General features: G+C 34.9%; 1 protein-coding gene across 2 annotated transcripts in view; it reads left to right on the forward strand.

Moving 5' to 3' along the window:
- The first annotated feature begins 688 nt into the window (after positions 1–688).
- The window catches only part of LOC145599438 (DExH-box ATP-dependent RNA helicase DExH14-like), a 34,726-nt gene continuing 19,693 nt past the window's right edge, over positions 689–15,721 (forward strand). The window contains exons 1-20 of one of the 2 annotated variants that reach the window (XM_081655819.1): positions 689–891; positions 1,009–1,070; positions 1,244–1,412; positions 1,734–2,178; positions 2,277–2,342; positions 2,942–3,046; positions 3,125–3,427; positions 4,812–4,928; positions 5,009–5,068; positions 7,813–7,884; positions 7,993–8,109; positions 8,216–8,377; positions 10,822–10,887; positions 10,979–11,131; positions 11,206–11,289; positions 12,328–12,402; positions 12,486–12,617; positions 12,731–12,796; positions 14,497–14,562; positions 14,918–15,040. In XM_081655819.1, the coding sequence (XP_081511945.1) occupies positions 785–891; positions 1,009–1,070; positions 1,244–1,412; positions 1,734–2,178; positions 2,277–2,342; positions 2,942–3,046; positions 3,125–3,427; positions 4,812–4,928; positions 5,009–5,068; positions 7,813–7,884; positions 7,993–8,109; positions 8,216–8,377; positions 10,822–10,887; positions 10,979–11,131; positions 11,206–11,289; positions 12,328–12,402; positions 12,486–12,617; positions 12,731–12,796; positions 14,497–14,562; positions 14,918–15,040 (2,550 nt within the window). In that variant the 5' untranslated portion in view covers positions 689–784. The remainder of the gene's footprint in view (positions 892–1,008; positions 1,071–1,243; positions 1,413–1,733; positions 2,179–2,276; positions 2,343–2,941; positions 3,047–3,124; positions 3,428–4,811; positions 4,929–5,008; positions 5,069–7,812; positions 7,885–7,992; positions 8,110–8,215; positions 8,378–10,821; positions 10,888–10,978; positions 11,132–11,205; positions 11,290–12,327; positions 12,403–12,485; positions 12,618–12,730; positions 12,797–14,496; positions 14,563–14,917; positions 15,041–15,721) is intronic. The other variant, XM_081655820.1, reaches the window with a different exon arrangement.

Here is a 15,721-nt window from a genome sequence, read left to right on the forward strand (position 1 = left end):
ATTTGTTTATCTTCTCTGAAACGGTTTCCTTCACTCTGCAAACAAAACTGAAGAATGTACTGATATAATTTACTAGTTTTTCAATAAACACTACTAAGATTATAGTATAATACTTACATTGATTTACATTTTTCATGGTTGATGTTTCGAAATATATCGCAACAAAAAAATTAGTAAAACCTAAGGTTTATACTCTTTCTCAATCCAAATTTAAACAAAATAACTAACTTTTTCAGATTTTGCGCCTTGTTTTATTGAATTTCATAGTGTTTGAAGATTGTTTTGTGATAATTTAAAAACAATTTTGCAATTAAAGCTTTTGATGAGAGCGAAAGTTTCAGAGAAATGGGTGTGGAGAGAGAAAATGTAAAAAAGGGCGAGGAGAGATAAAATGAAAGCTAGTGGTGTGGGTAGTACTCTAAACGACGCGTTTAGAGGAACGACGCGTTTAGAGGAAGTGTTGGGTGTCCAACCTATAGTCTTACACTAGGTTCTAGTGTTCACTAATTAGTCAAGCTTAAAAATACATTTCTACTTATAAAACCCAAACCCAACCCGAAAAGTCCCCAACAAGCTCATCATTTTTTGCGGATTTGGGCACGAGAAATTGAGTTATGGCCGGTCCCGACCCGAATTTTGATCAACTCTACTACAAACCAAAGAACCTAAAAAAAAAGGTCCTCGATTGCATTTCCTCCCAATACTAACGTCGATTGCCAATTTGCCACCATAATCTTCCGCATTCTTTCTTACAAACTCCGAAAGCAGCGCACCTCAATCAACCATGGTGCTTCAACTCCCTCGTCTCACCAACTCTCTCCGAGACCCTTTCGACATCGATCGTGCTTATCTTCATCGCAAAACTCTCCTCCAAAACCTCTTTCCAACCAAGTAATCTTCAATTTTTCTACTCTAATTTCTCTTCAAATTGTTTAATCAATCATCAATTTTCTCATTTTACTTTATGTTTACAATTTTTTTAATTTTACTTGAATTTGGTGGTTTCAGTAATGCGAATTCGGTTGACGAGTCGGAATTAGCGCGAAAGATTGTTTTTGATTGGGAACAAGGTATATTTCAATTTTTAAGCTTGTTTTTGCTTCGAAATTCAGTTAATTTGATGTAAATGTGAGAAATTTAGTTTATAATTGAATGATTTCAATTTATTCATTTATTTTTGTTGTGATCATTTTGGTTTGAGGATTAAGTTTTGACCTGATATGTGTGCAAATGGTATTTTTAGCTTCTTCTGAAGTGCGGCAAGCGTATAAACAGTTTATTGGCGCGGTTGTTGACTTGATTGATGGAGAAGTTGTGTCGGACGAGTTTCGTGAAGTGGCATTGACTGTGTATCGACTCTTTAGTGACCGAGGGGAGGAGGATAGTAGAAGACTCGCCGAGAAGAAGTATAGGTTTCTTAATTCTCTCACCTTTGAAATTTAATTTAATAAGCTGTGGTTTTGAATGGCATCATAGGTTTGATAGAATTCTCGCAGAAAATATTTCCAAAATCTCAATTTTACTGTCGATTTTTCTCTTTACTTTAGGGGTTTACAACCAACTGCTCTTATTTTTAGGTTTGTAGCCAATTTCATTTGTGAATTTGATTGTTAGCCTAATGCCGATTTGCTATACCCTGCTCTTATTTGATAAAGACGCTCAAAGAGATTGTTATTATTCTCCAATATATTATTGTCATTTGTGAATCTGATAGTCTTTGAAAATGGATTTAGGTCTGAATTACAAAAATTATTGGGTCATTCTATTTCTGAAGTTAGCTTGCGGAAAGTAGTTCAAATGGCTCAGAGACTATGTAGTCTGCAACCTAGAACAGCTTCACCAAAGTTGGATGGAAATTTGATTGATGGTGATGATGATGTAGAATTTGGATTTGATCTTGATTTTAGACCTCCTTCACGGTTTTTGCTGGATATTACTTTGGATGATGAGGAATTTTTGGGGTCAGAGGACTTGGCTCCATCAACTTCAGTGTACAACGATTGGCCTGCAACTGATGCTGTGAACAACCGTTTTTCAAACGGTGGGGTTAAATATGATTTAAAATGGTTAAGAGACTCATGTGATCTGATAGTTCGAGGAAGTGGCTCACAACTTTCTCGAGATGAATTGGCCATGACAATTTGTCGAGTTCTTGATTCTGACAAACCTGGGGAAGAGGTATTGTTTAAATTTTAATCTGTTGTCACCTACTTGTTGGCTTTTAAAGTTGCAACTAGTAGAAGTGTAGTTCGGACAATAACTGCCTTTTGTTGTAGATTGCTGGTGATCTACTGGATCTTGTTGGGGATAGTGCTTTTGAGACTGTTCAGGAGCTTATCTTGGTAAGGTGTAATGACTCTTTGTTTCTATAACTTGCCATATTTTTTCATGTCGAAATCCACATGTGTTTTTATTACATGCATCTTGATTTCACTGCTATACTTAGGTATGTAGTTTCTGGGGGCAAAAGCTTTTTTACTGAAGGAAAAAATTTTCATTAAGAACAATAAGAAGAGATTATTTCAAAAAAGAGGGCAAATAATCTGCTAAAGGACGAGCATAAGGAAATCTTAACAACCAGGGATTGTGATTGTTGGCCCATTAATGTTTGTTTGCTAGGTGCTGTCATTAATGATTTAGTTGTAGAAAGGAAAACATAAGACCTGAACTTTTGAACCATATATTTGCATCAAGATATCGAGTGATCCATAAGTTGAATTTCGAATATGAGTGATAGTGTGCCTAGTGGCATAGTGTCAGAATAATTCTGCACAACATATTCAGCTAGTGAGATCGGTAATTTGGCTAATTGAAGTTCAAGACTCATTATTGTTTAAGTTTATTATGGGTAGAATAGGTCTTTACAGTAGCAGAGAAGGCCTTTGGTGTATTAATTTGCAGATGGTTAATCGACTCTTTTCTCTGTGTTTGTTGGTTTTAGCATAGAAAAGAGCTTGTTGAAGCAATTAGTCATGGCCTGCTAGTTTTACGATCTGATAAGTCACCTTCAAATGCTCAACCGCGCATGCCCAGTTATGGCACTCAGGTAATTGCTGCATAATTCTGTATAAGTTAGTTGCTGAAGAAACATCATTATTACTTTTGACTATATGTGCATTTTTAGGTCACTGTGCACACTGAGTCCGAGAAACAGATTGATAAACTTAGGCGCAAAGAGGAGAAACGCCACAAGCGTGGAGTTGGGCAAGGGATCGAAGATGACTTTTCGTCTACAAGTTTTTCGTCCTTGCTGGAAGCAAGTGAGAGGAAAAATCTATTTGATGATGTGATTGGAAGTGGACCAGGACCTCAGTCATTAGGTGTTTCTGCACTTCCACAGGGAACTGTGAGAAAGCATTTCAAAGGCTATGAAGAAGTCATTATTCCTCCAATACCAACAGCTCCAATGAAGCCTGGGGAAAGACTGGTATCAATCTTGCCACCATGCATCCATTTCTTCTCACTGATAAATTACAATTCTAGTATAACAAAGCTTCTGTTGAATGTTTCTGGTTTTTGTCTTTTCGGATCAGGGAGAACATACGACAAGATTAGTCTAAGAAAATTTTTGAATTTTCTATCTATTATTTTAACACACCATCAACAATTATAGAAGTATTGAATACTTTCTACTTTGAAGCAATTGATGCTGTATTGACTAACTAAAGGGCACCGATGTCAAAACACTTGGATAATGATACATAGGGGCGTTTAGAGATAAGGGAGACTACTAATGTGAAAGCTGAGAGGATACATGAGAGTGAGAAAAGGATAGTACTATATGATTAGGTTTTACTGGTGTGTTTGACTCTCAGTGTTGGTTTAATTTGGGAATTGATCTTATACTGTACCATGAAGGATTTGGATCTCGATGAGGAATGATAAGAGTTTTAAGAACAGGTGCTCTACACCTTTAAGTGTTAGTCTTATAAAGAGGAGTTATCTTTGCTTCTGTTTGGCGCTACTTTGTTGGGTCAGAGGCATTTCTAGGAATATCTTTACTGGTGAAAATATAATTGATGTTGTATCTTCTATCTATTATTTTAACACACCATCAACATAGTCACACAGCCTGAGAATGTTTCCTAGTTACATATTTTAGTCAATTAAAATATTTATAAACTTTACTACAGGGGCATTGCTATAGGACAGGGTGTTTCTAAGACATGGGTGTTCCGAATTTTGTAAATATTTTGTATGTTGTGCTTTTCTTTGTTATTTGCATAGATCATCTAATGTGAGAATAGGGGTTTTGAATTGAAGATTTCTGCTAGCTCTGTAATTTTGCCACTTGTAGATAACTAAAAACATCGGTTTGGTCAGAATATTGTTGTTTAGTTGATCCAAGCACAGGCAAAAATTAGAAATATTAGAGATTTTCAGGTATATCGGTATTGAAGAAGTATCTCATCTCGCTCAAACCACAATTCTTCTTCTTCCAATATCCATGACAATCTTTGTTTTAACAGGCTAGACACAGTTTAAGTTCTGATATCGATGGCTAATGTCTTGTCGCTTTCTTAGACCACATTGCATCTTCTTCCGATTTAATTGTTCTCCTTGTTCCAAGTGATATTTACCTTGCTGCTGCGATGAAAATTCTAAGCCTTTAAGTGATTCAAAACACTTCTGTTTCAATTATTTCATTGCTCCCGGGTCCTTTGTTTTAAACCTAATTTAAGTCTTCAATGCTGATTGTGATTCAATGCTTCTCATCTCTTAATATGGACCCTTTCGATGTTCTTGCCTTTGGATGTTGCGAACTTGCAATAAGTGATTTTGTCCATTAATGGTCATTTTCCTGCCTGCAGATAGAGATAAAGGAATTAGATGAATTTGCCCAAGCTGCTTTTCATGGATACAAATCCCTCAATCGTATTCAGAGCAGGATCTTTCAGACAGTCTACTACACTAATGAGAATATTCTAGTGAGTAGTTAGTGAACTATCCTAGTACTATTTTGTGGCATAAATCAACATCTTTCTGAAGTGGTACTTTTTAATTTCAGGTATGTGCCCCAACAGGAGCTGGTAAAACAAATATAGCTATGATTTCTATTCTACATGAGGTATGACTTGTTTACAAGTACATCATGCAGACATCTCATACTGTATTTTACTCTCTAGGTGTTTTCAGCTAGAAGCATTCTTCATTATTCTTACCTAGGGTGCACACTGGAAGCTGTTAATTAGTTATATATTACTAAAGTAGACACAGTTTTGCCACATATGTCAACAGCTCAACACTGTTAAAATATTTTGCTGTCAAAAGTTTTTGCCTTTTTTCTTTTAAAAAAAATATTAATACTATGTATGTCAGTATATGGAATCTTTTGAAAAAGGATAAATACCAAGTATACATTTGTACACTAGTTTGGAAAACTGAACTTTCCACCAATATTTTATCTTAGAGAAAAATTTTCTTTCTCTATATAGGGGAAAGATCTGGTGAGAATAGTTCTCTATGTGAGAGCACTATATTTGAGAAGATATCACAACCAATAGAGATTACAAGCTCCAACTACTGAAGTATCTTAAATAGTAATGGTAATACAGTAATTCTATAATCTAACATCTCGCTCTTTAAAAAATTTACCCACCTCTCTCTACGAAGCTTGAAGGTGAATATCAATGGCGGCCTCTAATGGCAGCGAATTCTTTGATATAGAATTGAACATTAACGAGTTGGAATCATTGTTTTGTCGGCCTTCTAACACTGAAGCTATTGCTGAAGATGAATAAGACCTTGTTACGGCTATGTTTAAGAGGCTTCCTTTTGTTTAACGGACGAATGTCGCAGTCATTTATGATGATGATAATGGCGGAGGAGAGATTAATTTCCACCATAAATATGAAATTGATTTCTACTATTGAATTTACTAAGCTTGATTGAAATTGTCGTGAGTTGGATATTTAGAAGATTATTGCATTTATGAATTTCTTTCAAAAATTGTTCTTTTAAGTTCTGCAGTTTTTAGATAGTTTTAGATAAGTTCTGCATTTTTTAGATAATTTTTGCAATTTTGCATATCTTAAAAAAAAAAAAAAGCATTTTGTTAGTATTTATTTTGACGATGGAAACGTGCTTCAAAATCTTATTTATTCGTATTCTTATGTTTTTTTTTCTTCTTTTGGTACATTTGATTTAAGGTAAAGAAATGTGACTTAAAACTTTTAGCACCTGATTTTAAATTTAGAACACACGAGTAAAAATTTAGAACATATGATTTGAAATATAAAACATATGAGTAAACATTTGGAACATCAGATTTAGATTTAGAACATGTGAGTAATAATTTAAAAAAATCTGATTTTAGATTTCAAACATATGTGTAAAAATTTAAAAAAAGTAAAGATCCAACATATGGGTAAAAATATTTAAATTAGATGTTTTAAATTATTACTCACATGTTATAAATTTTAAAGCAAGGTTTCTGGTATTAATTTGTACTCCCTTTGATTCTTTTGTTCTTCCCATTTGGAATCTCGGCCCTATCCATAAGGTGAGAGAATCTTCTAAACTACTCTCAATATATAAAACATAATATAGTCATGTTGGGCCTTATTTGATTCGTCTCACTATGTTGTTTATCAATATTCCAATTGTTGTATTTTTTTTTACTACTACCTCCGATCCAATTTACTCGCAACAATTTCCTTTTTTGGGTGGTTTAATTTACTCGCAACAAACTTGTTTCTTTCCTTTTTTATTATGTTTTGGGTGGTAATTGACCAATATACCCCTTTTTTTTTTTAAACAACCTTATTAAATTACAAATTTGATTTCATTAGATTAAACCCCAAGCTTAATTAATAAATCCCTCATCCCCTTTAATATTCTCTCTCCTCCTCCAACCCCATTTTCATGGTGTCCTTGTGGTGTTAAGAGCGGCGAGGGTTGCAGATCGGCGGCGTCGTGGGGTTGATTCGTGGGTCGGGTTTCGTGGGTTGGTTTCGTGCGTTTGGTTTTGTGGGTAGGTTTCGTTGATTTCGTGGGGTGCTGGGTTTGTGGTCGTAGATCGGCGGCGTCGTGGTGTCGGGTTCGTGGCGTGTTGGGTTCGTGGTGTGTTGGTGAGTGGGGTGGTGGTGGTGGGTCGGTGGGTTGCTGGGTGAGTGGGGTGGTGGTGGTGCGTCGGTGGTGCTGTGTTCGGTATTGGGTGAGTGGGTGGTTTCGGTGATGCTGGGTGGTGGTGGTGGGTGGTTTGGGTGATGCTTGGTGGTGTTGGTGGTGGTGGGTTATTTAATTTAATTAAGGTTGAATTTGTTTTTTTTTTTTTTTTGGTTGGATTAATAGTTAAGCATATACTCTTATTTTTCCATAATCATGTTTTCAATCTTTTGCCTTGGTTTTTGCAAACATGTCCTTTGTTGCAAGTAAATTGAACCGGAGGTAGTAATATAGAACTAAATTTATTTATGGTCAAAGTAATGTATTGGCAAACGTACACAACCAAAATGGGAAGAACATTTAGGATCAGAGGGAGTAGTATGTATTGCAAATTTTCACCATTATGTTATTTTTATGGGCCTTTTGCTTTCTTCCTCAGTTCTTTCGTCCTGTTTTTTACCATTAAAAGGGGCGGGTGGTGATGTTCTGTTCTGAAATTGTTTAAAGTCTTCCATATACAGGATTTAGTTTATAGCTCTGAGGTGGAACGTTAGGGAAATTATGCATCCATCACTAATTGTTTTCTTGAAATTGCTCTCATCAAGTTTACACTATCTTATATACTCTTATATTGGAAAAACCATAAATGCTGTGGAAATTATATGATACAATTGTAATCACTATATCAATTATGAATAATGGCAGATTGGACAGCATTTCAAGGACGGTTACCTGCACAAAAATGAGTTCAAGATTGTTTATGTTGCTCCAATGAAGGTAGACTTGTCTGGATTTTTTCGGCTTGTCATCTTCCCCTCAGCTTTTTAAAGTATCCCCTTCGTCTATTTTTTTCATTCCATTGATGATCCTCCCTGATTTCTGTAGGCATTAGCTGCTGAAGTTACAGCTACATTTAGCCATCGGTTAGCTCCATTAAATATGACAGTAAAGGAGCTTACAGGAGACATGCAACTTTCTAAGAATGAACTTGAAGCAACTCAGGTTGGTTATCTTTTTATTTTATTTTATTATATCTGCATGCCTCAACCTATTTTGCTGTTGTACTGGTGTATTAACATGGCTTATCTCTTTGCTTTATGTCAATTAGATGATAGTGACCACACCTGAAAAATGGGACGTCATCACGCGCAAGAGCAGCGACATGTCACTTTCAATGCTTGTTAAGCTTTTAATAATTGATGAAGTGCACCTTTTGAATGATGATAGAGGTCCTGTTATAGAAGCATTAGTTGCCCGTACTCTTCGTCAGGTAAGATCCTTGAAATTTTGGAATCATCTTCGTTCTGTAGATATTTACCCTGAGCATGAAAATTTCGATAGAAAATGATGATTTAAGAGCAATTTAAAACTCATATGTAGCAATCTACTTTATGATTGCAGTTCTTGTTCCTCTAGCTAGCTTCTTGAATCTTGACATACGATTAGAATCATCAGAGGTTCACAGATTTAGGAGTTTTGCATGCAGCAGCTGTTGAGGTGAATGTTTAGGGTGCTAACCTTGTATTAAAACCTCCTTGTGAAATTCTTTGAGATCTACCCTGTTGTGGTGAGTGTCTACCTTTGAGTAAGGATGGCATTGGCTGAACGTAATAAAATTGCTTATGTTTACCGAAAGATACCCTAGTTCAGTAACATCGGTCATTTTATGTATTTGTCGAACTTGATCTCTTCTTACTTTAGGGATTGTATACTATTCGTAGTATTTTGTCAAAAAGTTCAGGTTAGTCGGATATCTCAGGTCCATGTGCTCACAACATTGTAAGAAGTTTACAAACTGTCATATGTTACATGTCCTAGACGAGAGCCCACTGTAGCCTTTTTAGACATGCGAGGTACTTTGCTGGTAAGGATGAACCAATTAGGCTTATGGTTCCATCTGCCATATATCTTACCAGACCCTCAATCTATATGTTGAATCTTCTTATTTAATATAGCCCCCCAAAAAACCTAGGAGAGTGAGTAGATTGTGTTTTGCTGGATGTAGGAAGAGCAATTGTTGGGTGATTGGGTTGATTAAACCTGATGTTGCCCCATAACTTGGTTTATAATAGTAAATGTTGCAGTTTAAAAGTTACTTGCATTTTTTTAAACTTCTTTTCACCCATCTTACTTGACCCAAGATCTGTGTTACTCTATTAAAATTAATTCATTTTACAGTAAAGAGTAACTAAAGTAAGTGCATGCACCCACTTGGACATAAATCCGACTCTTAGATGCTTCAAATTTCAAAATCAGCGACTCAGGGACATGTTTTAGAAGGATCTGTCACTTGGATTTGGACTCGACGATTTTATTCTGTTTTAAGATATAAAATAACCAAAGTATGATTTTCTCTCATGGTGTCAAAGAGATAGCAAAACAGGAAATGTAGCAACAAATCAACTTCTTAAAAACTTCTTTATTTGTGCCATCATCTTTACCAATTACCACAGATTTGAGCAAGGTTTTAAGGTTTTTCTTGGTCAAAAGGTGCTATTTCTGATCTTTTTTAATTAGGTATTTGGTACCCAAATTAGTATAGAACTGGGCGATGGTTTGAGCAGTTGGTATCCAAGTAGATAAGCCACTTCTTTTTCACAGATCTTGCATCATACTTCTCCTTATATAAAGACTCAGTTAAACATTAAGATACCAAAGAATATCATGTTTTGATACAAGTATTACTTAATTAGCAAATATTGAAACACATTGGATACCAGGAATTATAAAATTCTAATTACCTTGTGCATTCAAGTAATCCCAATGTGTTCTTTAACAAAGTCAATAGTATGTCATAAAGCTATAGTTATGTTGTGTGTTAAACACTCTCAATGTGTTCTTTAAAAATAGATATAAAATTAAATCCAGTTTGAACAACATATACATACTAGAATATATCATCATATTACGAACTTCAGAAAAATTTGAATCACATTGATATAAGGATTAAACAAAAACGATTGAATGATTGAGGAAATTAAAGGAACAACAACACGACCACAAGTCCACAACCATAGTGATCAATTTTGAATTAGCTCAGAAAAAGTAGTTGCCTCACCAATAAGAGGATATTGTTAAAACATCCTGTCATCGGGACAACTGTAACAATTAAGTATAGTTATATCATTATATTCAATTTGAGCAAGCATTTTTACAGTTCAAATACTTTAAAGCAGATAAATAATTCCAGAGAATATAATTCAATTGTATAAACAAACTTATCCATAATAACAAGGGAAAGTGAGAGACTAAACCACAAAGGCATTAGAGGCGTGTTTTTGAGTTACAGAATTTAAGTGTGATTGTCGGGGAACTTAGTTTGAGAGTTGCAGAGTAAAATTCCATTGTAGATGGCTAAAGGTTTGAGTTTATTCTTGAAGCTTTTTAGTTAAAAGTAAAATCAACTATAGGCAGTTGCAAAATTGAAGAGTTTTGGTATTTGGGGATATGGACTTGTTTGGAAGTTTTGGTGTATGGGAGTTGTGTTTTGGTCTTTTAATTTATTTATTTGATCGGAAAGTTTTGTACTTGTTTGGGTCAGTCTTTTCTCCCACTTGTTATTCTGGCTGATCTCCCTTTTCTGTTTTTGTAGGGAGAATAGTGGGGGGGGGGGGGGGGGGAGGGGGGGGAGGGAGGAGTGTTATTGTCACTGTTGTGGAAGATCATTTATAGAATTGTTCTAACTGATTAAAGCTGCTTTAATTTCTTTGATAGGTCGAGTCAACTCAATCAATGATTCGCATTGTGGGTCTCTCAGCTACTCTACCTAATTATTTGGAGGTTTGTCCCTTTAGCTGTTGCTGATTTTATCATTGACAGAACATTATAAATTTTCTTAAATACGAATAATTATGACCAAAGAAGCATTTAGGTGGCACAATTTTTGAGGGTGAATCCGGACTCGGGGCTCTTTTTCTTTGATTCTACCTACCGTCCTGTGCCTCTTGCACAACAGTACATTGGTATAAGTGAGAAAAACTATATGGCTCGCACTGAGCTGCTGAACAAGATTTGCTACTACAAGGTAATATTTTCTACATAATTTTGCTATTTTTTTTCTTTTGAAGTGAATGTTTATCACCAATAACTTCATGGCAGGTTGTTGAATCCCTAAAGCAAGGTCATCAAGCAATGGTCTTTGTCCATTCACGTAAAGATACTGGGAAGACTGCTGAAAGACTGGTACATCTGCTTTATAAGTTATTCTGCTGTCCATTGAACAAATTTAGGGTTTTATTCATTATATATTATGAACAAATTAGCTGTTCTTTATGGCTTCATCAACGAAAGATAGACATTAATGATAGTTCTTGTTTCATTTCTGTTTCTCAAGTTGTCAAGTTCTTTGGGTCAGGATGTTTTATTTAGCTTCCCTTTCGGTGCTATTGCATGTGGGGCTTTCCAGGAATGGTGTTGACTTTCAGTGTGAGTTGCACCTCATTAGTTTTCCTTAGAGATTCCAGGCTTTCCTAGATAGTTTGATCTGATCTTTGGTGAATGGTATAATACCTCCAATGGAAAATACTGATGACAATAAAGGGTCAATCTTGGTCCTTGAAGCAATCTAAGTATGTAGAATATCTGAATCACGTAAAAGAAATAAGATGCCAATCACCACAGCCTCAATTTTACTGAGTACGAATTATGAAGATAGTTGTTAAATGAATCACATTGTAAGAGCTATAAGCAGATTTTAGGAGATTGTTAGTGTAACTTCTATGAAAGATTCTCCATATTATAGCTTGGACTTTAGAGGGAACCTGAGTGTAAAATTGAGACTAGGGAGAATTTTCGAATCAGGATATTGAAAATGAAAATTAACCTTGTAATAGGATTGGTTATTAGAAGAATAGTGCTTTTTAACGTGCTAAATTTGTCAGCTGGTTATTATATTTTTTTTCTGAACTATTTTAGATTTCAATGGCACATTCAGTATGAAAAACTAACCTTGGCTTCCCACTTGTAGCATAGAAGAAGCTTAGAAGCCTATATCCTGGTATTTGTTCTTGGTTTCAAAATTTGGGGTTAAACTATAAAGAATTATAATAAAATAAAAGGAATTTTGACGTATGATGAGTGTTGTAATTATTATGGTATTAATCAGGTACTAACATATATCGAATGTGAAGTTGAATGCCTGCTGGCCTACTGTTTGACATTTCATGGTTTTCTTGTTAATTTTTTTTTTTTTTATTTTTTTTTTTTTTATGTCTACAATAGGTTGAGCTTGCCCGAGAGGACAATAATCTAGAGCTTTTTCAGAATGAGACACATCCACAATTTCACTTGATAAAGGCAAGGACCTCAACTTTTTTTCTCTTACTCTTTGTTAACATGATTGCATGTCACTGATGTATTTTGAACTGTTTACATTTCAGAAGGAGGTTATGAAGTCTAGAAACAGAGAATTAGTTGGACTCTTTGATTCTGGGTTAGGTATTCATCATGCTGGAATGCTTCGTTCTGATAGGGGTCTTACTGAGAGACTTTTTTCTGATGGATTGCTAAAGGTAAAATGCTGGAATGCTTCGTTCTGATAGGGGTCTTACTGAGAGACTTTATTTCTTTATTGGTCATTTCCTGTTCTGAACTCTGTTTATTTCATGGATGATGTTTGCTTCAGGTGCTTGTCTGCACAGCAACTTTGGCATGGGGAGTTAACTTACCTGCTCACACTGTTGTGATCAAGGTTTGTTCTTTTCTTCTCTATTGCCTATAGAAATTTTAGAAATCAAAGTGGATTATTTTTTGATATTGGTAATGAAGGTGGTAACTATTTATAAAGTTGAGTATCGCCCACAAAAAGTGGGGCTGCAGTTGTATATCATGTTATTCTCATATTTCGGTGTGTGAAACTTTATAGTTTTAGGGAGGAAAAAAAATTAATAACCTGGAAGACCAATAGTGTATAAGAAATGCCCTATGCTTGTTGTATTTAATGGATGCCGATTATTGATATAATAATGTGTATTTTAGCTCACATTGGTTTCATTATCATTTCTAAGATGAGGCTTCATTTAGCCATATATTGACTTGGTTAATTAGGATAATAAAACCTGTAGTGCTCTGTAAAATTATGCTACCAACTGCAACATCATCCTTGATCATGCTCATTTGCATTTTGCTGTGTATTATGTAGTGTGCTCTTGCATGATGACCGTTGAAAGAACAATATCTTGAAGTTTATGTTACACACTTCTTTCTCCTTTTACTAATTTTATAATAGAAATTAAGGGTTGAAATGCTGAATTGCAAAATAAAGCTTTGCAATGAATTACTGGCACAATTTGTCTCAGTTGTGTTGTTTAATATATTCCTTTGCTCATATGTACATGTATTCCTTTGACTACACAATTGTTGCAGTCAGAGCTCTACTGTTATTTGTACATAGCCTAAATTTAAAAATTATGATTGTATCTCTGTTGTGCTCTGCAACGTTTGGTATGCCTGTAACAATTTCTTCATATATTACCACATTGCATCAAATTATTGGCATGGGTCATACGAATGCTCTTGTTTTGCAGCAAAAATGTAACACAAGTTGATCCTGCTGAAATAATCCTGTCAGCCGCTCATTTGTTAACCATCTACCCATACTATTAGAAATCATAGGTTGGCATCTAGTAAATGTCCTCTCAAATGGAGTGGGTTAAGTGATTTTGTCCCTTCTTTCTTAATAAGCATGTACATGATTCAGAATTTCTCTCATTGATGAAATATCTCTCAACAATCTTTAATCCGGGTTGAGTGTTTTTATCCCTTTTTCTCATTCATTGCATGTTCTTCAACGTTCATTAATCCTGATTTGAAACATCAGATGCCTATACGTTTACTTCACCCTTCCAAGTATTTTATCAATGGATCACTGAATATTTAATCATTTTCCCTTGCAAGAATCAGAAATGCTTGTCCATTGCTTTCTGTTCCATTTGGGAAAATTAGTTTGGCTGAAAGTCCCATCTTGCTTGCAAGATAGTGAAACTAGAGATTTATCGTTGATCATGCGCTGTCCTGTCCACAAATAAGCCCCCTTTTTCATCTTACGCATCTGTTGTTTATGTATGTTGCTGACTTATTGGGTTTTTTTTTTTTTGAGAAGAATCTTCATTACAAATAGTTTTTCTCGTATAAAACTTCTTACTAATTGCCATTCAGGATGAAAATATTTCAAAAATTCTAATCAATTTATCTGATTGTAGAGTTTGGTCAAAATGATTAAAATTGGTTACGGTTGTTTGTTTGTTTGCTAATGCTGAATGCGAATTATGTGTTTTATTCCTTGACTGTGGAAAACCCTGAATCAAAGGCAGGTATTTTGTTCGGGATACTCTGCATACCCTTCTATTGATCAACAACTCAAGCTTACATGTATATGCTTTAACTGATTAGGGCACACAAATATATGATCCAAAGGCTGGTGGTTGGCGGGACTTAGGCATGCTTGATGTTATGCAGGTGAGCAAATTCTTCTAGCTTTTGCTTGTGGCTTAGTTACCTGAATTTCTTGTATTCTGTCCGTTCTTTTTTAATTTCAACGGTGGAAGTTTCATGCTTGCCAATGCACTTATTATACTCTTAATATCTCCAATTAGGTAAATATTATATTAATTTGGTATCTTGAAAGTGTATAAATAAGACAAATCTAACAATTTCATGAACATATTTATTCCTAATGTTTAAATCACAAAAGTCTATCAAAGGAGCATGTGTGAATAGTGTAAATTTTCAAACATTTCTATTTAAAAAGAACAGAGGAAGTATTATTTATGGCTTCTATTTCTTAATACTCTTATTGATGATGTACTTTTAGATCTTTGGGCGTGCTGGAAGGCCTCAGTTTGACAAAAGTGGTGAAGGCATTATCATTACATCTCATGACAAGTTAGCCCATTACCTGAGGCTACTTACTAATCAACTCCCTATTGAAAGTCAGGTAGTCTTTTGATGATCTTTTTGTTATGTAAAGTGATTAAGACTGCTTTAAGCTTTCTCTATTATCCTTGGTGAAGTGCTATCTTGAGAATTCGCAATGTTATCCTTGTCGTGGAGTGAAATAGGGAGTATTCTGGCGGACATGATGATTTATTTTTGGATCTAGTCATTTAAATTCATGGTTTGATTGTTATAGGTTTGAGATTGGATGTCGGTTGTTAAGAGTATTTTATTTCTATGAAACTTTCCCATGCTAAAATTTCCAAAATGTCTCTATTATAATTTCTTGTATTCTGTTCATTCTTTTTTAATTTCAATGTTGGAAGTTTTATATTATTTCAGCTCTTACAATAAGCTTTACTTAACTACCAACAACTCTTTTACAAATAGGGGAGTTTTAAATTATTTTACTTATTTAGTTTGAGTTATTGTTTATAATATGTTTGTTCTACGTGCATTATGGGTCGAGAATTAATAAAGCATGTGCTCTTGTGAGTTTTTTTTTTTACTTGTGGGATATAATTTTTCGATGTGAAAAAGGGATTTGTGGGTGTGTCCATGACTCAATCTTAATCTGTGTGTTCAATACCTGGTAAGGAAAATATGCTTCATGGGTGTGGATCAGGATACCTTGGGTGATCTAACCTGGTAGTTTGCTAGCTTTTGATAGGATGTAACTTGT

The sequence above is a fragment of the Chenopodium album genome, chromosome 20 (assembly GCF_948465745.1).
Source record: "Chenopodium album chromosome 20, dcCheAlbu1.1, whole genome shotgun sequence".
Classification (NCBI taxonomy): domain Eukaryota; kingdom Viridiplantae; phylum Streptophyta; class Magnoliopsida; order Caryophyllales; family Amaranthaceae; genus Chenopodium; species Chenopodium album.